This window comes from Bos indicus x Bos taurus, chromosome 16 (genome assembly GCF_003369695.1).
Source record: "Bos indicus x Bos taurus breed Angus x Brahman F1 hybrid chromosome 16, Bos_hybrid_MaternalHap_v2.0, whole genome shotgun sequence".
Taxonomy (NCBI): Eukaryota; Metazoa; Chordata; class Mammalia; order Artiodactyla; family Bovidae; genus Bos; species Bos indicus x Bos taurus.
Genome location: NC_040091.1, coordinates 65,975,124 through 65,998,638, shown reverse-complemented (window position 1 = coordinate 65,998,638; position 23,515 = coordinate 65,975,124). Strand labels below are relative to the sequence as shown.

Below are 23,515 nucleotides of genomic sequence, written 5' to 3'. Positions count from 1 at the left end.
GTTGATAATTATTGAACAGTCTCAGTACAGGTTAAATTGTGTCCCCACCAACATTCATATAGTAACGTTCCATCTGCTAGAATCCACAATGTGACTTATAAAAAATAATAATAATAAGGATGTTTCAGATACAGTTAGTTAAGATAAGGATCATACTGGAGTTCAGTTCAGTTACTCAGTTGTATCCGATTCTTTGCAACCCCATGGGCTGCAGCACGCCAGGCTTCCCTGTCCATCACCAACTCCTGGAGTTTACTCAAACTCATATCCACTGAGTGTGTGATACCATCCAACCACCTCATCCTCTGTCACCACCTTTTCCTCCCACCTTCAATCTTTCCCAGCATCAGGGTCTTTTCCAATGATTCAGTTCTTTGCATCAGGTGGCGAAAGTATTGGAGTTTCAGCTTTAGCATCAGTCCTTCCGATGAATATTCAGGACTGATTTCCTTTAGGATGGACTGGTTGGCTCTCCTTGCAGTCCAAGGGACTCTCAAGAGTCTTCTCCAACACCACAGTTCAAAAGCATCAATTTTTCAATGCTCAGCTTTCTTTATAGTCCAACTCTCACATCCATACATGACTACTGGAAAAACCATAACTTTGACTAGACAGACCTTTGCTGACAAAGTAATATCTCTGTTTTTTAATGTGCTGTCGAGGTTGGTCATAATTTTTCTCCCAAAGAGCAAGCATCTTTTAATTTCATGGCTGCAGTCACCATCTGCAGTGATTTTGGAGCCCAAAAAAATAAAGTCTGACACTGTTTCCACTGTTTCCCCATCTACCTGCCATGAAGTGATGGGACCAGATGTCACAATCTTAGTTTTCTGAATGTTCAGTTTTAAGCCAACTTTTTCACTCTCCACTTTCACTTTCATCAAGAGGCTCTGTAGTTCTTTGCTTTCTTCCATAAGGGTGGTATCTATCATCTGCATATCTGAGGTTACTGATATTTCTCCTGGCAATCTTGATTCCAGCTTGTGCTTCTTCCAGTCCAGCCTTTCTCATGATGTACTCTGCATACAGTTAAATAAGCAGGGTGACAATATACAGCCTTGACGTACTCCTTTTCCTATTTGGAACCAGTCTGTTGTTCCATGTCCAGTTCTAACTGTTGCTTCTTGACCTGCATACAGATTTCTCAGGAGACAGATCAGGTGGTCTGGTATTCCCATCCCTTTCAGAATTTTCCACAGTTTGTGGTGATCCACACAGTCAGAGGCTTTGGCGTAGTCAGTAAAGCAGAAGTAGATGTTTTTCTGGAAACTCTCATGCTTTCTCAATGATCCAACGGATGTTGGCAATTTGATCTCGATTCCTCTGCCTTTTCTGAATCCAGCTTGAACATCTGGAAGTTCACAGTTCACATACTGTTGAAGCCTGGCTTGGAGAATTTTGAGAATTACTTTGCTAGCGTGTGAGATGAGTGCAACTGTGTGGTAGTTTAAGAATTCTTTGGCATTGCCTTTCTTTGGGATTGGAATGAAAACTGACCTTTGGCAGTCCTGTGGCAACTGCTCAGTTTTCCAAATTTGCTGGCATATTGAGTGCAGCACTTTCACAGCAACATCTTTTAGGATTTGAAAGAGTGGGCCAATAATCCAAAATGACAGATGTCCTTATCAAAAAGGGAAAATTAACACAGCGCACAGAGAGACCACCCTGTGAACATGAAGACAGAGATCTGTACATCTACAAGCCAAAGAACCCCAATGATCACCAGCGAAGCACCAGAAGCCAAGAGAGACACATGAAACAGATTCTTCCCCACAATCTTCAGCAGGAAACAACCCTGCCAACATCTTAACTGTAGGACTCTAGCCCCCAGAACTGTGAGACAACAAATTTCTGTTGTTCAAACCACCCAGCGTGTGGCACTTTATTATGGCAGCCCTCACAAATCAATACAGTTTGCCCCTTTGCCATACCTTCCTGGGCACATCTCCTTAATTTTACACATTTCTCAAAACAGACAAAAGTGGCAAAAAATAACTTGTAGAAAGCTATTATTTTTCAGGAAATTTGCTACATAAAGCAAGAGTCCATACAAGCCTCAGTTGCCTCATATGTAAAATAAAGCTAATGTCAATTTTGAGAACGATGTATCTAGTTCCTGGTCCGTGGTAATGACTCAAAAACTATGATGGTAGCTGTGACTATTAGAAGTAAAAATGATGCCACTAAGCCTGTGTCACTAAGACGTGTGAGCTGAAGGGTTTCCTCAGGAGTTTCTGCCAACCAGGTTGTCTGCAACAGATGACTTCACCAGGCTCCAACTATCAGCAGCCTGAGTTGGTATCTTAAATTTATATCCAAGTCTCAGACAATGCAAGCTTCTCTGGTGGCCCAGAGGTAAAGAACCCACCTGCCAACACAGGAGACACAGGTTTAACCCCTGGGTTAGGAGGATCCCCTGGAGAAGGAATTGGCAACCGACTCCAGTATTCTTGCCTGGAAAACCCCATGGACAGAAGAGCCTGGCAGGCTACAGTCCATGGGATTGCAGAGTCGGACATGATTTAGGGATTAAACAAGTCAGATGTTGCAACCAAAGTATCCCAAGTTGCTTTATACCACCGTCAATGGTCACCACTGCCCCAAAAGCAAACCATTCTACTTCCCTCTTCCTCTCATTCCGTTTCCTCTCTCCTGACCCATTCATTCACATCCTATTTCCTCACATATCCTATGGCTTCCAAACCATCTTCACATAGTGAAAGTCACTCCGTCATGTCCAATTCTTTGCGACCCCAGGGACTGTAACCTGCCAGGCTCCTCTGTCCACAGGTTTCTCCAGGCCAGAATACTGGAGTGGGTAGCCATTCCCTTTTCCAGGGGATCTTCCCAACCCAGGTCTCCCACCTTGTAGGCGGATTCTTTGTGGTCTGAACCATGAGGGAAGCCTTCCCCACGGTAACTCCCCATCTAATTCCCACTTTAGCTGAAATAAGGTTTTTCATCATTGATGACCCCTCCCCCACAGACATCCTGAGTAGAGTCCACTCATTCTCCAGCACCTGAGGTCAGAAGAGGAGGGTCATCATTTTATCCACACCCAATATGCCATTCCTCTACCTTCAGAGAAAACACCTTCCATTTTGAGGTGTATGCCACCTGACACCCTCTAACCTTCTTCATCATTGTTGGCAGCCACATGAAGAATTCTGAAAAATTGTTATTAAATACAAACTTGATGCCTGACTCACTGTCTTCCTTACTTTAAGCTCTGTTATTATCCAGGTTATGGTAACATCCATAATATACTCCACAGACTCAAGTTCCTTGATATCAATTCCATAATCTTCATTTCTACTCAAGTTGAATTGTACAATCAATCACTCTGGCTATTCTTACTAATTAATCCCAAATTCCTTGTTATATATTGTGTTTCACAAGCAAAATCTCAACTCTTGTCAGTCAATACATCCAGATTTGACTCCATGATTCATCTCTTCAGTCTCTCTTAATTATTCATTTTTAATTGGAGGATAATTGTTGTACAATATTGGGTTGGTTTCTGCCACATATCAACATGAATCAGCCAGAGGAATACATATATCCCCCTCCCTCTTGTTTAACTTATATGCTGAGTACATCATGCGAAATGTTGGACTGGATGAAGCACAAGCTGGAATCAAGATTGCGGGGAGAAATGTCAATAACCTCAGATATGCAGATGACACCACCCTTATGGCAGAAAGCAAAGAGAAACTAAAGAGCCTCTTGATGAAAGTGAAAGAGGAGAGTGAAAAAGTTGGCTTAAAGCTCAACATTCAAAAACTAAGATCGTGGCATCTGCTCCCATCACTTCATAGAAAATAGATGGGGAAACAATGGAAACAGTGACAGACTTTATTTTCTTGGGCTCCAAAATCACTGCAGATGGCTAAGCCATGAAATTAAAAGATGCTTGCTCCTTGGAAGAAAAGCTACGACCAACCTAAACAGCATATTAAAAAGTAGAGACATTTCTTGGCCGACAAAGATCTGTCTAGTCAAAGTTATGGTTTTTCCAGTAGTCATGTATGGATGTAAGTTGGACTACAAAGAAAGATGAGTGCTGGAGAATTGATGCTTTTGAACTGTGGTGTTGGAGAAGACTCTTGAGAGTCCCTTGGACTGCAAGGAGATCCAACCAGTCCATCCTAAAGGAGATCAGTCCTAAATATTCATTGGAAAGACTGATGCTAAAGCTCCAATACTTTGGCTACCTGATGCAAAGAACTGACTCCTTGGAAAAGACCCTGATGCTGGAAAAGACTGAAGGCAGGAGGAGAAGAGGTCGACAGAGAATGAGGTGGTTGGATGACATCACCGACTTGATAGACATGAGTTTGAGCAAGTTCCAGGAGCTGGTGATGGACAGGGAAGCCTGGAGTGCTGCTGTCTATGGGGTCACAAAGAGTCCGACGTGACTGAGTGACTGAACTGATTCTTCTCAAACATACCCTATTTCTTTAGCCAAATCTGCTCAATGAAATCCAAGTCCTAGATGAAACAAAAGATAAAACTCAGCAATTATACCCAGCTTGCTGAGAGTTGCTGGAGAAAATCACCCAGGTAGGCAACATACAAGCACTACAAATTCATCTTTTGAACCACAGCTCGTCCTGGCTTGAAACTGTCTCTGTGTCCATAGATACCCTGTACCTCTCCAACTCCACCAGTTTTCTAAAATCTTACTTACCCTTCTGCCAGTTCCCTCCTCTCATCAAATGACCCTCCTTTTTCCTCTGAGAAAAGAAAGAGTCCATCAGACAAGAAGTCATCCAGCATCCTGCATCTTCACCTACCACCTTGACCATGACCGTACCGATCAGTGGTCCACTTGGCTCACTGAGCCAAAGGTCTTCTCCTTTGGAGGAGAACAACCAATCCTTCTATTTGCATCCTATCTCCTCTTGCTTTCTCAAAGTACTGGTTTTGTAAATCATCTGTTCTCTCTGGCGTATTTTATCTCTTCTATTCTACTGACGATCTTCTAGCAGTATTTAAATATTCTTTCCTGTCTCCCACCTTAAGAGAACATGTTCTTCCTCAAGTCCAATAACTAATGATTATTGAGAATTTACTGTGTCAAAGGGATTGTGCTGCTCTTTGAGGAAGACGCGGTCACGGCTGCAGCGGACTTGTGTGCCGCCCGCTCCTGCTCCTGACTCACCGCTGTTCGCTCTCGCCGAGGAACAAGTCGGTCAGGAAGCCAGAATAAAAAAAAAAAAAAAAGGGATTGTGCTAAGTTTTGGACATCTAGTACTTCAATCCTCACATCAGCCTTACAAAGCAGATAATACTATCCCCAGTTACTGACAGTGAAGCACAGAGAAGTTAAGATCACACAAAAGTACTTGGTGGAGCCCATTTTCCAAGCCAGGCATCAGATGCCAGAACCTATGCTATAAACCACGATGTTATGTTTCTTGACAGAAACATACTGCATTTGTTAGCTCCATTTTCTTACCCATCATTTCAGCCTCCTGGCTCCACATCTACAAAACAGTCTATTTAATGTAGCCTTCTGTTTAGCCTTTACTTTCAGTAACCTTATAAACGGATAGAGCTGACAACTTCTCCTGCTTAAAACTAACAACTTTTCAGATTTCCAAACACTGCTCACTCTTATTTCTCTTCCTATTTACCTGGACTCTCCTTTTCAGAATCTTTTATAAATTTCCCTTCTGTCTTTTAAATATTTATTTATTTGGCTGGGTGGGGAGGGGGACAGAGGGAGGGGGAGTCTTAGTTGTAGCATATGGGATCTAGTTCCCTGACCAGGGATCAAACCTAAGCCCCCTACATTGTAAACACAGGAGTGTTAGCTACTGGACCACCAGGGAAGTGCCTCCCTTTTGTCTTTTAAATGCTGTGTTTGCCATAGTTCTTGCCTGTCTCCCTTCTTTACTCAATCTACATGTTCTCTTTAGATGATCTCATTCATTCCAATGGCTTTAGCTGTCATCTGCGTAAGTTTCAAGTGGACAGAACCGTTCCTTGGCACTATTCACACTAACACTGACAGCTGGAAATGCGGAGGGGTAATACCTGGAGACTGACAGGCCACCCAAACAGATCCACACAGGGAGACATTTACTTTCATAAATCCACCGTCAACCAATGTCTGGCTCACAGACTTGCAAACTCAGACCCTTTTAACTTGACACTGTCAGACTATTTTAAATAATAGAGACAGATGTATAAAGCTGGTGTGCCAAATTGTGAGTTACCAATGAGGACTATAACTGTCTGGTGAATCGGATGCATATGCCAGTGTGATCAGAACATTCTCTTCCTATAAGTAAAAGTCATGAGGTTAAAAATCACTGGGAGGTTGTTTAGTGAGGGAGCAAAACAAGCAGCACTGATAGTATGATCCAAATATGTAATGACATCATTACATATTTATAAAGATAAACAGTCCGCCACCACAGTCGGAACACTGCTCATGATGGACTGGTTATTTAAGCACAGAATGAACACTCTGAACCTTAGATAAAATTTGGCAAAAAAAAAAAAAAAGTCTGGTTTAAAAACGGGCAGTGGACCTGAAGAGACATTTTTCCAAAAACATACAGATGGTCAGCAGGTAAATGAAAACTACTCAACACCATTAATCATCAGGGGGACACGAATCACACCCACAATGAGTGATCACTTCACACCTGTCAGAACGGCTATGATCAAAAAGACAAAGAAATAAAGTGTTGGTGAGGATATGGAGAAAAGGGAACCTTTCTGCACTATTGGTGAGAATATAAACTATTGTAATCACTATGGAAATCAATGCAGAGGTTCCTCAAAAAAATTAAAACCAGTACTACCATATGATCCAGCAATGCCACTGCTCGGTATTTATTGAAAGAAAACAAAAACACTAACACAGAAAGATACATTGAACTTCCAGGTTCAATGCAGCATTATTTACAGTAGCCAAGATATGGAAGCAACTGAAGTGTCCATTTATGGATGAATGGAAAAAGAAAATGTGACGTGCATACACATACACAGAGAGAGAGAGAGAGAGAGAAAGGACTATTATTCAGTCATAAAAAAGGAAATCTTGCCATTTGCAACCAAATGGATGGACCTTGACAGGTTTATGCTAAGCAAAATCAAACAAAGACAAATACTCTATGTTCTCACTGATATGTGGACTCTAAAAAAATTTTTTTAAACACTGATACAGAGAACAGACTGATGGTTGTCAGGGGCAGAGGGCAGGCAAAATGAGAGGGGGGGTCGTAAGTCATGGGGCTGTAATGTACAACATGGTAACTACAGTCAAGACTGTACTGTATATGTGAAAGTTGCTAAGAGAGTAAATCTTAAAAGTTCTCATCACAGGAAAAAGCATTTTGCAACATGTATGGTCACAGATACTGACTTATCACGGTGATCATATCATGACACAGACAAATATCAAACCATCATACTGTGCAACTGAAACTAGTATCATGTCAATTACACCGCAATTTTTTTAAGAAAAATAACTTGGTTGTACAATGTCTAAGTCTGTTTCTGTGACTTTTTCATTGTTGACCTCGACACTTTTGGTTGAGACTTTATTTTGGACAAGTTAATGTATAAGGAGCTGATAAGCAAGACTCCCATTCAGAGAGTAACAGTGTCTCTTAAAGCTAACTTTACATATCTTTTCTCTTTAATCATATGCCAATTCATATTTTAATCTACAAAAGGCAATATTTCCTTTTTCTCCATGTTTTAAAGGCCAAGTCCGCTCTTTTGGACTTTATTAATAACTCTGAAATCCATAGCCTTTTTCCTATGTCAGAGTCACCTCCATTTTCTTCCCTGAATTGCTATGATGGCCTCAGGTTTTCTCTCTCAGCTCTCAGGATTGCCTGGTTCCAATCTATCCAAAAGATAAGGATTTAAAATGAAAACTCAAACACTTTTCACTCATAATCCTTCCAGGCTCCTGAAAGCTTTCAGGAGGAAATCCAAACTCCTTAATATTTTTGTTAAACTGCTTTTACTCACGCACTTTCTCCAGGTTACACTTCTAGAAAACCTTTGCTAACCATCACCCTCCTGAACGCAGTATCAGGGAAACTGCTCTCAGCTCACACAATTCCTTATGCTTATTTTTCCACTATAAAATGTTTCACAGTTTATAATATTGTTATTTCTCTAGCCCTTCTCCCTAAAGCCTGTTAACTAACGTCTTGTAAGTTACGCCTCATCTTTGAATCAAAGGCACCTAGCATGGTCCTTGACAAATAGTAACTTTATTACCTCTAATTATAGGCAAGTAGAGTCATAAAGTTCACTAAGAATGGTTATTGTTTGACCAAAGACAAACTATACATAAAACCAAATTCTGATTTACTATCAATCAATTAAAGGGCTGTTTCTCAACTTAATATGAAAAAAAAAAAACACCTTTCATCCTTCAGGAGTCAAAGATGATGTTTTAAAATAGAAACATCTCCAACACATTTAACATATTTGATATATCAAGACTCAGTCCCTATACTTCAAGACAAAGTTTTCACTGTGCAAACTATCTCCGTATCCTCAGAAGACAACCAGTGACATGAGATCTAGACACTCAGGTTAAAATCGTCTATCATTCTAGGAAACAAAGGTATCATTGTCTAACCAAAATCTCTCACTCTTAAATTTTAGTTCATTTCCTTTAGATTTCTGTTGGACTTAAATCCTTTTCCTCAGGAAAACCCTTCTTCTTGTAGGATCTGCCAAAGGCAAAGGGAGACTCATAGTTTCTTGGCTCCTTTTTTTTTTTTAATATGTTGAAACGGAAAACATTCAATTTGAAGTTTAGTTCATGTAAATTTGTATAGGTTTTCAAGGTCTCAATGTGCAATATTTTCCTTGTAAAAATCTTTCTATTCTTTTGTTCAAAAAAAAATTCTAAAAGAATATTTTCATTACAAAAGTCTTAGAGTGTTCTTTTTTTAACACTGTGTAGGTCCTGCAGAACCATACAGTCATTGAGAGTTCAAAACTTTTATTACTACGAAACACAAGTGCAAAGATACGTAATGCTGCTAATTCTCCCAATGAATCAAGTCCTTGCCACTTTGAGTCTCTTTGCAGTCCATTATCATTTATTAAATTACGATCACTAAAACCATCGACTTAGGTAATAATCTAGCAATGCACTGGTTTTTATAGGTAAAGAAACAGAAGTCTGACAAGGTTAAATGATTTGCTTAAATGACAAGAATAAGGAAGAGAACACAAATCTTCACTTCCAAACTGGAGACTCTACTACATTGCATTTGCATTTTGTAAGATGCTGGGTGAATTATTTATCAAAATTAGTTTCAATTTTAGCTTCAAGAACAAAACAATCTTTCCAGTAGTTGGAAAAAGCAATATAATTCCAAACATTTCCAATTCCTCTACTCCCATTCTCTTTTAAATTCTCTCCAAACGGGCTTTCATTTCCAACATTTCTTGGTGAGACATCAATAATATCCACATTGCTAAATAGATTAGCCAATCCTCAGGCCTCTTATTAACTAACCAATTAGTGCTTCTTCCTTGAAAAGTTTTCCTCTCTCGACTTCTAGTTACACTCTTCTCTGTCTTCAGTTTCTTAGGCTGCTTTGTTCTCTGACTCTTGTCTCTGACTGCTCAACGCTGGCGTATGCCAGAACTGGGTCCTCAGACCTTCATTGATTCTTCATCTAATAGGTCCTTCAGTGGTCCCACCTAGCCTCACCCTGATTATCATCGCATACACACCTTCTGATCTCAAATTTATGTTTCTGACCCAGACATCTCCCCTGAACTGTAATCTTATATATCCAGCTGCCTTTGTACCATCTCCACTTGGATAACAAAGTCATCTCAAACTGAACCGTATAGCCAAAAATAAAGACCTCAGTCTCTCACTGTTCCTCAAACCTGCTCATGGTTCCTCTTTTCCATCTCAGTAAATGACTACACTATGCTTCCACTCACTCAGGCCAAATCCACAGAATCTGTCTTGCCTACTATCATTTTTCTCTCACATCTAATTCATCACTAAATCCTTTTGGTCTTATCTCCAAAATATACATAGAATCCAACTATTTCTCAAAATTTTCACAGCTACCAACTTCACCCAAGATATATCACCCTCTTCTGCACCTGGCTGTGATGACTGGGGGGGCTGTGCCACTGGGTCCCACAGGATACCTTCTATATTAAGGCCACTCTTTCAAGACCAGGAGACATAACTGATATACTTTACATATAGAAACAAACACAAAGAATTCGGCAAAAACAGGAGACAAATGAATACCTTCCAAACATGGGAATAAGATAAAAACCCCAGAAAACAACTCACCAAAACACTGACAGCAATTTACCAGGTAAACAGTTAAAAGTCATAAATAAGCTTAACGATCTTGGAAGAGGAATGGATGAACTCAGTGAGCTTCAACAGAGAGAAAATATTAAAAAGAACCAGTCAAAACTGACAGAGAAGGCATTGGCACCCCACTCCAGTACTCTTGCCTGGAAAATCCCATGGATGGAGGAGCCTGGAAGGCTGACATCCATGGGGTTGCTGAGAGTCGGACACGACTGAGTGACTTCCCTTTCACTTTTCACTTTCATGCATTGGAGAAGGAAATGGCAACCCACTCCAGTGTTCTTGCCTGGAGAATCCCAGGGACAGGGAAGCCTGGTGGGCTGCCCTCTATGGGGTCGCACAGAGTCGGACACAACTGAAGTAACTTAGCAGCAGCAGTCAAAACTGAAGAAACAATGAAATGAAAAATACACTAAAAGAAATCAACAGTAGAATGGAGGATACAGAGAACAGATCAGTGATCTGGAAGACAAAATAGTGGAAATCTCCCAATCCCAACAGCAAAAAGAAAGAGAATAATAAAAAGATACAGTTTAGGATACCTCTAAGACAACATCAAGCATAGTAACGTTCACACTACAGGAGCTCCAGAAGGAGGAAAAGAAAGGATATGAAAGCAATTTGAAGAAATAATAACTGAAAACTTATCTAACTTGGCAAAGGAAACAGACACCTAAGTCCAGGAAGCACCAAGAGTCCCACACAAGATGAACCCAGAGAGACCCATGTAAAGATATATTACACTTAAAATGCCAAATGTTAAAAAAAGAGAATCGTAAAAGCAGCAAGAGATAAACACCTAGCTACATGCAAGGGAACCCTGTAAGACCATCAGTTAGTTTTCAGCAGAAACTGTACAAGCCAGAAGAAACTGGCACTATATGTATATAAAGATACATACAATGAAGAAAAACAGCTTACAATCAAGAGTACTGTACCTGGCAAGGTTATCATTCATAACTGAAGGAAAGATAAAGAGTTTCCCAGAAAAGCAAAAGGTAAAAGGAGTTCATTCCCACTAAACTGGCCTTATAAACAAGTATTAAAGAGATTTCTTTAACTAGAAAAGACAAAAACCAAACCAAGCAAAATAAAACACATTATTAAAGGAAAAAAAATCACTGATAAAAGCAAACACATAGCAAAGATTCAACCATCTATGGAGAAGGCAATGGCACCCCACTCCAGTACTCTTGCCTGGAAAATCCCAGGGACGGAGGAGCCTGGTAGGCTGCAGTCCATGGGGTCGCTAAGAGTCAGACACGACTGAGCGACTTCACTTTCCCTTTTCACTTTCATGCATTGGAGAAGGAAATGGCAACCCACTCCAGTGTTCTTGCCTGGAGAATCCCAGGGACGGGGGGAGCCTGGTGGGCTGCCGTCTATGGGGTCACACAGAGTCTGATATGACTGAAGCGACTTAGCAGCAGCATCAGCAACCATCTATAAAACTAGCATGAAGGTCAAAGGACAAAATAAAAATCATTGATATTTAAAATAATCAGTCAAGCAATACACAGAATAAAAAGATATGAATATGACATCAAAAGTATAAAATGTTGAGAATGGAGAAATAAAAATTCAGTGCTTTCAGAATGTAATTGAACTTAAGTGACTAATTGCTTGTTATATTTACATAGGTTGTTACATACAAACCTCATAGTAACCACAAACACACAATTGATACTAGATACACAAAAAATAAAGAGAAAGAAATACAAACACACACACAGACAAAAAAAAAAATAAGGTCATCAAATCACAAGGGAAGAGAACAAGAGAAGGAAAGAAGGAACAGAGTCCAACTAAGAAAAATAACCAGAAAACAACTAACAAAATGGCAGTAAGTACAGCCTATGACTAATCACTCTAAATGCAAACTAAGTGCTCCAGTCAAAAGACATAGGGTGGCTGCATGGATTTTTTAATAGCCTGTATCTACACTGCCTGCAAAAGACTCACTTCAGTTGTAAAAACATAGATTAAAAGTGAAGGAATGAAACAAAGATATTCCACACAAACAAACAAAATGAATTGCTGGAGTAGCAATAAGAATATCAGACAAAACAGGCTTTAAAACAAAGAAGAATGTTACGTAATTATAAAGGGAACGATCCAATAAAAGGATACTACTTGTAATACGCTCCCAACACAGACAAACCTAAATATAAACATTAACAGACATGAAGGGACAAACTGAGAGTAATACAATAATAACAGAGGACTGGAACATACGATTTGCATCAATGACTAGCTCATCCAGACAGAGTATCAATATGAAAAAGTTGGCCTTAAATGGCACAGTAGACCAGATGGACATAATAGACTATTATAGAACATTCCATCCCCAAACAGCAAAATACATTCAAGTACACACGGAACATTCTCCAGAGGTTAGGGGTGGGACTGAAAGTTCCAACCCTCTAATCGCAGGGATGAGTCTCCTGGCAATGAGCCCTCACTCTTCGGTGGAGTCCAGAAGTCGCCTCATTAACATGACAGAAGATACCTTTATGGTTCTCATCAATTGGCAAAGTTCAAGAGTTTTAAGAGTTGCATGCCAGAAAAGGTGACAAAGATCAAATATTTATTACAAATCACAGTATCCCATATGTCCACACAGGAAACTGCCCACAAATAGTTATAGAAGTATTATTCATACTAGCCAAAAAGTGGAAACACCTCAAACATCCATTATCGATTATAAGATAAATAAACTATGCTATATCTATAAAATGGATTATTATTTGGCCATAAAAATGAATTACTGATATATGCTATGATGTGGATAAATCTTAAAAACATTATGCTAAAGTGAAAGAAGTCAGTCAAAAAAAGATAATATATGATTCCATTCATATGAAAGTCTAGAATAGGAAAATCCAGGGAGACAAAAAGTAAATTAGTAGCTGCTTAGGCCTGGGAGGAGGATAATATGGGGAGGGGGTGGGGGTGAGAGGACAGATAAATAAAAATGCACAGGGTGTCTCTTTAAAGTGAGGAAGATGTTCCAAACTTGACTGAGGTATGGTTGCATACATCTGTATCACTGCTGACAGTGACTGCAGTCATGAAATTAAAAGACGCTTGCTCCTTGGGAGGAAAGCTATGACAAACCTAGACAGCATATTAAACAGCAGAGACATCACTTTGCTGACAAAGGTCCATATAGTCAAAACTACAGTTTTGCCAGTAGTCATGGATGTAAGAGTTGGGACCAGAAAGAAGGCTGAGAACAAAAGAACTGATGCTTTTGATTGTGGTGCTAGAGAAGACTCTTGAGATTCGCTTGCTCTACAAGAACTTCAAACCAGTCAATCCTAAAGGAAAGCTCAAGCTTCATGTTAGCCACTTGATGCGAAGAGGCGACTCATTGGAAAACACCCTGATGCTGGGAAAGATTGAAGGCAAAAGGAGAAGAGGGCGCTAGAGGATAAGATGGTTAGATAGCATCACTAAATCAATGGACATGAGTTTCAGCAAATTCTGGGAGATAGTGAAGGACAGGAAAGCCTGGGGTGCTTAAGTTCATGAGGTCGCAAAGAGTTGGACATAACCTAGTGACTGAACAATAATAACAATCTCTGAATATACTATAAATCACAGAATTGTATGTTTTAAATGAGTGATTATATAGTAAGGTCAATAAAGCTATTAAAAATTAATACATCAAATGTGATCATGAAAGTGGAAAACCCATCTTAAGCAGAGGTAGTAGCATCAAAAAGTTGTCTTGACCTGTGATGACCCCGGTGCTCTGTGGAACTTCCTCCTACCATGGGTTACACTGTTACTCCTCTAACACTAGCTTCCTACATTTTTCTGAGTGATTTTTTTACCACCTTGTCAACTTGTTGACTTATTCCTCTTGTATGTCTATGTGAAAGTGTCAGTCGCTCAGCCATTCCAACTCCTTGCAACCCCACAGACTGTAGACTGCCAGGCTCCTCTCAGTTCATAGGTTTTCCCAGGCAAGAATACTAGAGTGGGCTGCCATTCCCTTCTCCAGAGGATCTTCCCAACCCAGGGACCGAACTTGGGTCTCCTGCATTGCAGGCAGATTCTTTAATGTCTGAGCCACCTACACTTCCATGTATTTTTATTTTTACCCCCACCTCAAAACATACAGCTTGCCCCCCACTAATATGCAGAGGCCCAAAGCAATCACCTGTGAAGGCCTTAAGGTCTCTGTCAAATGCCTGAGACTATATCCCAAATCTTATTCATTACTTCATCTAGCTAAATTCAACCACAGATGCCAAAGCACTTTGAACAGCTATAAGCAAAGTTATTAATATAATTGTATTAAATTACACACATCATTTATTTGCTTGTCAGTTGTATCAGGGGCTGTGAAAAACTACCATGTGTAAAATAGTCATAAAACGTTACTGTTGGAAGTAACCTTAGAGATGTTCAAATCCAATTCTGCCATTTTATAATTGAGAAAATGGATACAAAAATGTAGACAGACTTTTCCAATGTCACTCAGTAAGCCAGTAAATCTCTATTCAAGGCCCTTTCTGTCCACTGGTGATTCCAAGTGGATAACCAACCAGAAGTACAAGGGAATCAAAAACTCTTAATTATTGTACATACACACAAACAGAAAATGACATACAAAGATAATATTACAACCCATTATTGTGAGTTAGTAAACTAAAGGTTATTAGTATGTTTTAATTTCTATTCTCACCTTTAAGTTCAAAAACACTTTGAATCACAATGAAATTAGAATAGCTTTTGCTGAATTATACATACAATTAATTTTATGGAGCCAATTTAAATTAATCATTTTCTCTTATTATTTAATTCAAAATAACTAATTTATTAGTCATTTTTTATTAGCATACTAAGTTTCTCCTACTTTGAATCGTGATTGCCAAAATAAAGGAAAGTCAACTACAACAAATTTTTCTATTTGGTAACAACTGGAAGGGAGCACACCACAATACAATTTATTCCAATAATTTTTTTCATATCATATCAAAATAAATATCATGATGATCTAGTTTCCATTTATGACTTGAGGCAGTTTTTTGAGTTCTCTTTACAGCAATATCACTTCATAAGAGCTTTTTGGAGGAAAGCAAACTGTGGTGTCACAGAAAAGAATTTTTACTTTACGTTTTTGCCAACGTCAGATTCATTCCTATAGAGGAAATATATTTAGCCTATTCCAAGCTTACAAAGTCTTGGTCTGCATCACAATTGGCATCTTCAGTTCAGTTCAGTCGCTCAGTTGTGTCCGACTCCTTGCAACCCCATGAATTGCAGCACGCCAGGCCTCCCTGTCCATCACCAACTCCCGGAGTTCACTCAGACTCACGTCCATCGAGTCAGGGACGCCATCCAGCCATCTCATCCTCTGTCCTCCCCTTCTCCTCCTGCCCCCAATCCCTCCCAGCATTAGGGTCTTTTCCAATAAGTCAACTCTTAACATTTAATAAATTAAAACGTTGTAACACATGAGGCGTCTCACTGAGACAGCTAACACAGTCAATGATCATTCTTTATTCAAATATTAAAATTTTTATTTTTAATCAACATTGAATTTACTAAGGTTATATGTATAGCAAAGAGGAGGACAGGTTGTTTTCATCACTTGAAGAACAAACAAAAATCCCAGAGTTCTTTTTCCCTCTAAGCTCCTCCCCCTGCCAATTCTTTAATAGCTGATACCTACCACATTTAAAACCAAGCAATAATTTGAACTCTCACATGCCTGTCAAAAGCACAAGGAAAGAATTTGAGATTCTCAATATCAAGTTTTCATTGCGAAGTGGCTGTGTCAAAGTCTTCTAGTGAAAAGAGAATTTCAATAAAAATGTGAGAGAACAGTGGGGGAGGACTTCAAGAAACCACTGCTTTATTTCTTCGACTGGGCAGTGAGTTGTGCTAATAAAACTCAGGTGGATGCTAGACAGCCAGCCCCAGGGCTCCCCAGGTAATGCTACCCTCGCATTGACAATGAGGGCTCCTATGAGCCTCACAGAAAGGTGCCACTTTAAATAGAAACTGAAAAAAGCAGAGAGGATCAAATTACCGCGCAGCAGCTGAAACCCATGGCTTTAGGGCAAAAAATAAAGTGATTGTACTTCAACTACCTTTAAAGAGCACCACCATAGCAAATTACATGCATTTCTACTGAAAGAGAGGAGGACCCATTTATTACCATCTGTGAGCCGAGAACTAATGATGATCTGGTGCGAAGATCAGTAGATTCAATTAACAAATGAATGGCTTATTTTCATCTCTTCAGTTCATTAGTAATTATTGCTTACAAGCTTCCCTGTGTCTCACACAACAGGTTTTTCTCCCCCTAACTTGAGAGTTATCTTGAGAATGTTCTCAAGTTGGGTGTTAGCTGTTAAAGTACTGCTGCTGAATACCCAATGTACCACTCTGCCTTAAACATTCTTTAGTTTCAAAATTTTTAAGTTAATTAACTCTGATTTTGATATCATTGCTCTGGTTTTCATAATTCTACGCTTTCCAGGTTTGGGTACCACTGTGCAAGCACCCCAAACAAGCCATCTCCATGGATGAGACACGAGCAGGTGTCAGAGAGCAAGCCCAGATGTAGGCGAGCAATTCTTTGTTACAACTGTATTCAGCTACACATTTATAATGGTTCTGAAACTTACTGACACGCAATTTCGAGGCATAAGAACGTAATCATAAGGAATAACAAAGAACAAGTATTTCCCTTACCTGGGTCGTGGAAAGGCACCAAAGCAAAGTTGAATAGAGGTCTCTTAGGTCTTTTCAAAGACGTCTCCAAAATTTTGGAAGCCCCCTCGATCACCTGAACTAGATCATCATACATGGAACCAGTCACATCAAACACAAAAGCCAAGGTTGAGGCCCCCTCGGGAATTTCTTCTGCCTCGACCTCGGACTGGGGGATTGCATCCTGCGCTCGGGAAGGATAAAGAAGAGCGAGCAAGAATATGGTGTGGATCATGTCCCAGGAAATCATTTTGTCTTTTTTTTCTTTTTTTCCTGGAGCGCCCAAGCACTCTGCTGAGCCCTCCTCAATAGGCAGCGGGTTTCCTCTCGGGGCAATTTATTCGACTACAGAAACCTCTTTGAACTTGCCAAAAGTTGGGGGCTGAGAATCAGATGGGGACGAGCACCGAACCCGAAATCCCTGCACGGGGCTGGGGAGGCAAAGATGCGGCAGCCTTCGTCCGGACGCAGCCTCCTTCGGGACGGCCGAGTGCCCGCGGCCCGGGCGGCGTGTGGCTGAGTGCGGGCGGCGCGCCCGGCCCATGCCCCGGGGACTGCTCCGAGCCAGCGGCGCCGCGCCGAGTCCGCTGCCCTCGCTGCCGCCGCCGCTCTCCGCCCGGACCAGCCGCAGCGGCTCCCAACTTTCCACTGCGCGCCGCCCGCCCGCGAGCGGGCCGGGGAAGGGAAGACGGGCTCGGCCTCGCCTCCTGATTGGTCGAGGGGACGCCCCCCTCCTCCTCCTGGCTCTGGGGCCCCGCCTCCTGGAGGGCAACTTCTCCCCCCCGAGTCTCGGGTCAACTGAGTACCAGGGAAGCGCTCCCAGGGTCCCCTCCGCGCCCACCCGCGCGGCGCCTCCCCTCCAAAACCCCGGGGTAAACAATGGCTTGCAAGAATGTGTGGCGAGGTCCCGAACCGAGGGACACTGCGCTAACCCAGTGCACAAAGGGGATTGCCTTTTTTTTTCCCCTACGATGCAAAACGTTGCTTCAGACACCTCTTTCATAGTAACCCCCGCCCGCCCCCAAGAAACCGAGACCACCCCCCTTGCGCAGCCCAGCTTCCCGTCCTCAGCCCTTAACCCAGCCGGGAGGGGGAGCTGGAAAGGTCCTCCCGGCTGGGCTGCAGCCACATAATCACTCTGATCTCCTCGGGTACTGTGGGGCTTTGGTGGGGAGGGAGGGAGGAGAGAGCTGGACCGGCCAGAAACGGGAGGACAGGGAAAAGGGTTGTGGAGGGAAACGAGAGAGAGACATCGGGGCCTGGTAGTCACTGAGTGTAGGTGGAAAAGATGGTAGGAGTCAAAGCAGTTGGGTGTGATGAGTACAGGATGGAGGCTCAGTGCACCGGATGAGAGGGCGAGAGAGGCAAAGGAAGAGGGAGGAGGAGAGAGACCGTCTGAAGGAGAAAATTGATTTTTTGTTAAATTCCACTATCAAGATTCATGCTTGCCGAGCAACATAAATCCTCCCCTCAGCATAGTGAGGCAGAATAATATCATTTCATATTTCCTCCCATAGAACACCCGTGTGCCCAGCCTCAGCCAAAGGCTCATTACAAAGGTGTTCCCCTCTGTGGCATTTTCTTGCTGATAAGTGAGGAAACCTCGCCCTGAAGAACAGTACAGCGTTTTTCCGTCTTGTCATTATTACATACATTTTGGTACCAGTAACAGATAAGAAGGTGGACAAAGAACGTCAACCATAAGCTGAAGGTTCTTTGCCTCTTTTTAATAAAAATGTATTCACATCCTGCTAAAGGAGCTGCTATCCGGATCCTGGCATTTAAAGAGGGGCCAGCAGGCATCTTGATCCAGTTGGAATGTGTGTTAGACCACCCATCCGACACGGAGGCAACCTCAGGAAGAGCCAGCTCCCCTGAGTCTCTTAGACTTTAATCTGCAACTGTCTTCCCTTTCAGACCCAGCGACTCTGGAACCTGAGTTTATGATACCTATAAGTCATGTCATTTAAAGGAAGCAGCCTAGCCATTTGGGCTGAGTGAGAATATGAGAAGAAAGGAGGAAAGTATTTCCTCTCTAAGTAGTATTTAGAAAATGCTATTTGAGTAACCTACTCCTTTGTTTATCTTAAAGGGATTGCATTCTAAGTCTTAGAGACTTCACTGAGACCTGAGCTGTTCCAGGTGTTCAGGGGAGGGGGTAGAGCTTGCTGATTAAGACTTCTGGGTCAGATAATCTGGGTGCAATGCCCAGCTGTGACCCTTAATTACGGTGTATCTTCAGAAGTTACCTACCTCTTCATGCCTTTGTTGATTCAGCTGTAAATGGAAATAATGGTAGAACCGACCTAGTAAGGATTCAGTGATCTATCTTGGTAACTTTTCATGTACACTTGAAAAAAATGTTGTTTGGTGGGAATTCTCCATAAATGTCAATTAGTTTGATAGTGTTGTTCGAATCTTCTGTATTCTTACTGATTTCTGCCTTCCTAACAGAACAAGCGGAATCAAAATCTGACTTAATTGTGGATTTGTCGATTTCTTCTTGTCCTTTTATGAGGTTTTGTTTCATGCATTTTGAAGCCTGTAATTAGATGCATAAATACTTAGGATTATTATGTCAGTTTGATTAATTGATTTTTTATCATTGTGAAGTTACATTCATTATCCCTGGTAAGATTATTTACTGTGAAATATGCTTTGTCTAATATTAATATAGCACTCCAGTTTTTATTAGTGTTTTAGCATGATATATAACTTCCCATCTTATCACTCTTAACTTATTTGTGTGTATTAAAATGTGTTTCCTGTAGTCACCTTAGCATTGGGTCTTGCTTTTTTATGCAAACAATCTCAGCCTTTTATTGAGCTCTTTAGACTATTTCCATTCAGTATGATTGTGGATATGGTTGGGTTGAAATCTATCATCTTGCTATTTGTTTTTTATATGTTCTTCTGTTCTTTGTTTCTTTTTTCCCATTTTTCTGCCTTCTTTTGGGTTGACTGAATGTTTTTTTATGATTCCATTTTATCTCTATTGCCAGCTTATTAGCTATAACTATTTTATTTTAGTGGTTGCTATAGTGTTTATCCTGGAGGAGGATTTGGCAACCCACTCCAGTATTCTTGCCTGGAGAACCCCGTGGACAGAGGAGCCTGGAGGGCTACAGAGAGGAGGACAGAGGAGTCGCAGAGAGCCAGACGGGACTGAGTGACTAACCACACAGCGTTTATAACAGGGCTTCCCCGATGACTCAGTAGTAAAGAATCTGCCGCAAAGCAGGAGACATGGGTTCAATTCCTGGGTTGGGAGGATCCCCTGGTGAAGGACTTGGCAACCCACTCCAGTATTCTAGCCTGGAAATTCCCACAGACAAAGGAGCCTGGTGGTGGGAAATCCCATGGACAGAGGAGTGGAGGGGCTCCAGTCCGTGGAAAAGCAAAAGAGTCGGGCAGGACTCAGAAACTAAATAACAATGGTGTTTAAATATGTCACCATCTTCCTTCAAGTAATGCTATACCACGTCCCATGCAGTAAAAGAACCTCAGAATAATATACTCCCATTAATTTCCTCCCCATCTTGTTTGCTATTTTCATTCCATTTTATTTTACAATATTTTAAACCCAACACTATATTAATGTAATTTTAAAGTAGTCGATTATCTTTTTAAAATATTTAAATAATTTAAAAATGAACATATTTGCTCATGTAGTCGCCATTTCCGGCGCTGTTCAGCTCTTTGTGAGTCCAGGCTTTCATTTGATACCATTTTCTTCCCCTCGAAGCATTTGCTTCACTGTTTCCTGTAGTGCCGTTCTGCTGGTAATGAATTCTTTCACTTTTGTGTGTTCAAAAAATTCTTTGTTTCATCTTTGTTTTTGACAGTTTGGGGGTTTTGTTTCATTTATGTCTGTGGGTTGTTTTTATTTATTTAGTTGGATAGAGGATTCTAGGTTGGCAGGTTTTCGTTTTCCTTTTAGTACCTTAAAGATGTTACTCCACTTTATTCTTTTTTGCACTGTTCCCAGTGAGAAATTTCTATCATAAATATTTTGTCCTTTTATATGAAACAATTAACATATATGAGGCCATGAAATTGTTACCTAGTTCACTAGGTAACTGATGGTCTCTTCAGTTTTTTTAATTACTATTTTCTTCTCTTGTTATGTTTCAATTTTTGCTAGTTTTCAAGCTATTTCTTAAAGTTCACTAATCTATTTTTCTTTACTGTTTATTCTGCCAGTTGTCTCATCCAGTGTACCTTACATCTCAGATGCTGCAGTTTTTATTTCTGGAAGTTCTCTTTGAATCCTATATATCAGTTCAGTTCAGTCGCTCAGTCAGAATCATATATATATATGTATGTCTTCCATGTCTCATTTTAAATGTGTGAATATCTGGAATACAGTTTTAATAACTTTTTATGTCCTTGACTGACATTCTACTATCTGTATCAGCTCTACATCAATTTCAATTCATCAGTGTTTCTCCTTAGTATAGGTTGTATTTTCTTGCTTCCTTTCAGGTCTCACATTTTCTGATTGAATGTCAGACATATGAATTTTACCTTTATATTATGAATTTATACTAGATATTTTTGTTATTAACTCTATTCTGGGACAGACTAAAGTTATTTGGAAAGAGTTTGATCCGTTTGCGACTCATTTTTAAAATTTGTCCTGTCAGACCAAAGCACTGTTCAGTGGAGAATGAATTATTCCGCATTGCTGAGGAAAGACTCTCCTGAGTACTCTACCCAGTGCACTTCGCAGCATGAAGTTTTCTAGCCCGGCAGGTGGGGACAGAGCCATCCGCCTCCCAGTGTGAGCGTGGGCACGGTCACCTGAACTCTTTCAAGTGGCTTTTTCCTCACATGCCCATTGCTGGTCAGCACTCAGCTGAATATACAAGGAGAACTCTCCTCCCCGCTCCATCTTGATTCCACTGCCGCACACCATGGCCTGGAAATTCTCTGTAGACGGTGAACTGGGACAGTTATAGGACTTGCTTCCCATCTCTCTGGGATCATTGTCCTTCTTTGCCTGAGAGCGAAATGAAAAGTATGCTTATGATGCACTTAGCCCAATGCCTGGCAATGCAGCAAGTACTCAATAAAGTTTAGCAGTAGTATTACCATTATATTTATTTGAAGTTACAGCATTGCAAGTTTGAAGCTATGTGTATATGCATTGGGGACACAATGCTTTGGAAGGGACGCATAACTACGGAAGCATTTGTATTTGTTTATTTATAGACAATCTTTTGTAGCTTCACTAGCATCCTCAAATCGAAGTGGGTGGTAACACTCAAGAACATGTTTAAGGTTTACAAGGTGCCATGATGGGGAAAACAGGTGATAAAGAAAAGGGATATTTAGTGTAAATACACATTGACTTCCATAATCCCGGTGCATCTCTCCACTCCAGTCTCATATAATTGATGACTATAATTTGCAACATGGGGGAGACATACATGGTTCTCCCACTGCTTTTCAATAAAATTTGAACTCTTTTTCAAATGCAGATCTCTAGGGCCCAAGTAGCCCTGTACAGAAATGTTATTTACACTATAAAATAAATGACTCCCTGAAAGTAGATGTTGGCAGGCAGTCAGCTAAGAACACCAAGAATATAAAATGGGAGAAAGTGATTGGGTTAGGAAGAGGACATGGCCCAGGATGGAAGAAGGAAGGGTGGGGCAAAAAAGACGGTGATGCTTAAGTCAGAGTATAGCCCAGAAATAACAATATAAATTTCTGGGAAATAACAGAGTATTTCTCAGAAATAACGATAATAATAAATAGTAATATATAGCCTTTTTTCACACTTGTGTTATTAAAAACACTCTCTGTGAGGCTGAAGGAACACTAGTCTATGAATCTAGTGACTTCAACCACTAATTGTTTTCAGTTCTGTCACTCACAAGCAGGTCATACTAAACAATTTCTAAAATTTGTTCCAGCTGTAACATTCTCTGTTGGTCTTAGCTGAAGTTCCCAGAAAGCAGAGCCTCAAATGAAGGTCTGGGGTGTGATGCCAGGGGGCAGGCATGAGGGGTAGAGGGAATGACGCAGCAGAGAAGGAGAGCGGGTGTAAAAGTACACTCTCAAGTCGGCCTCTGCTTTCAGCTACTGGCTGCTGGGTCCTATAGGACAGACTGAAAACCCTATGTTAGCCCCTCAATGTTGTGAAGGAGCAAAGGAAGTGAAGGAAGTAAAAGAGGAAATTAGCTAGCCATCAGCAACCATCCTCACTGGTCAAAGACTGATCCCATCAGGCCAAAAACCCCACAATTTGGGGTCCTACAAATATGTGTGCTGATCTGCTTTCCTTGGCAGTCTGCTCTAAAGTATCAATAGGAAAGCCCAGGACAGAGACAGGAGAGGCACAGGAGACGTCAGGGGCAAGATGCTGTCAGGGCACACCTGTGTGAAGTTGGTGGGGGCTTGTGTTATATCCTGAAGGCATGAAAGACACTG

The 23,515-nt window shown here is 40.9% G+C and overlaps 1 protein-coding gene across 3 annotated transcripts in view; it reads right to left on the bottom strand.

Annotated features, from left to right (window-relative positions):
• Positions 1 to 17,348, bottom strand: part of HMCN1 (hemicentin 1) — a 537,282-nt gene extending 519,934 nt beyond the window's left edge. For all 3 annotated transcript variants that reach the window (XM_027565583.1, XM_027565584.1, XM_027565586.1), the window contains exon 1: positions 17,060 to 17,348. In XM_027565583.1, the coding sequence (XP_027421384.1) occupies positions 17,060 to 17,327 (268 nt within the window). In that variant the 5' untranslated portion in view covers positions 17,328 to 17,348. The remainder of the gene's footprint in view (positions 1 to 17,059) is intronic.
• Between the last annotated feature and the right edge of the window lie 6,167 nt (positions 17,349 to 23,515).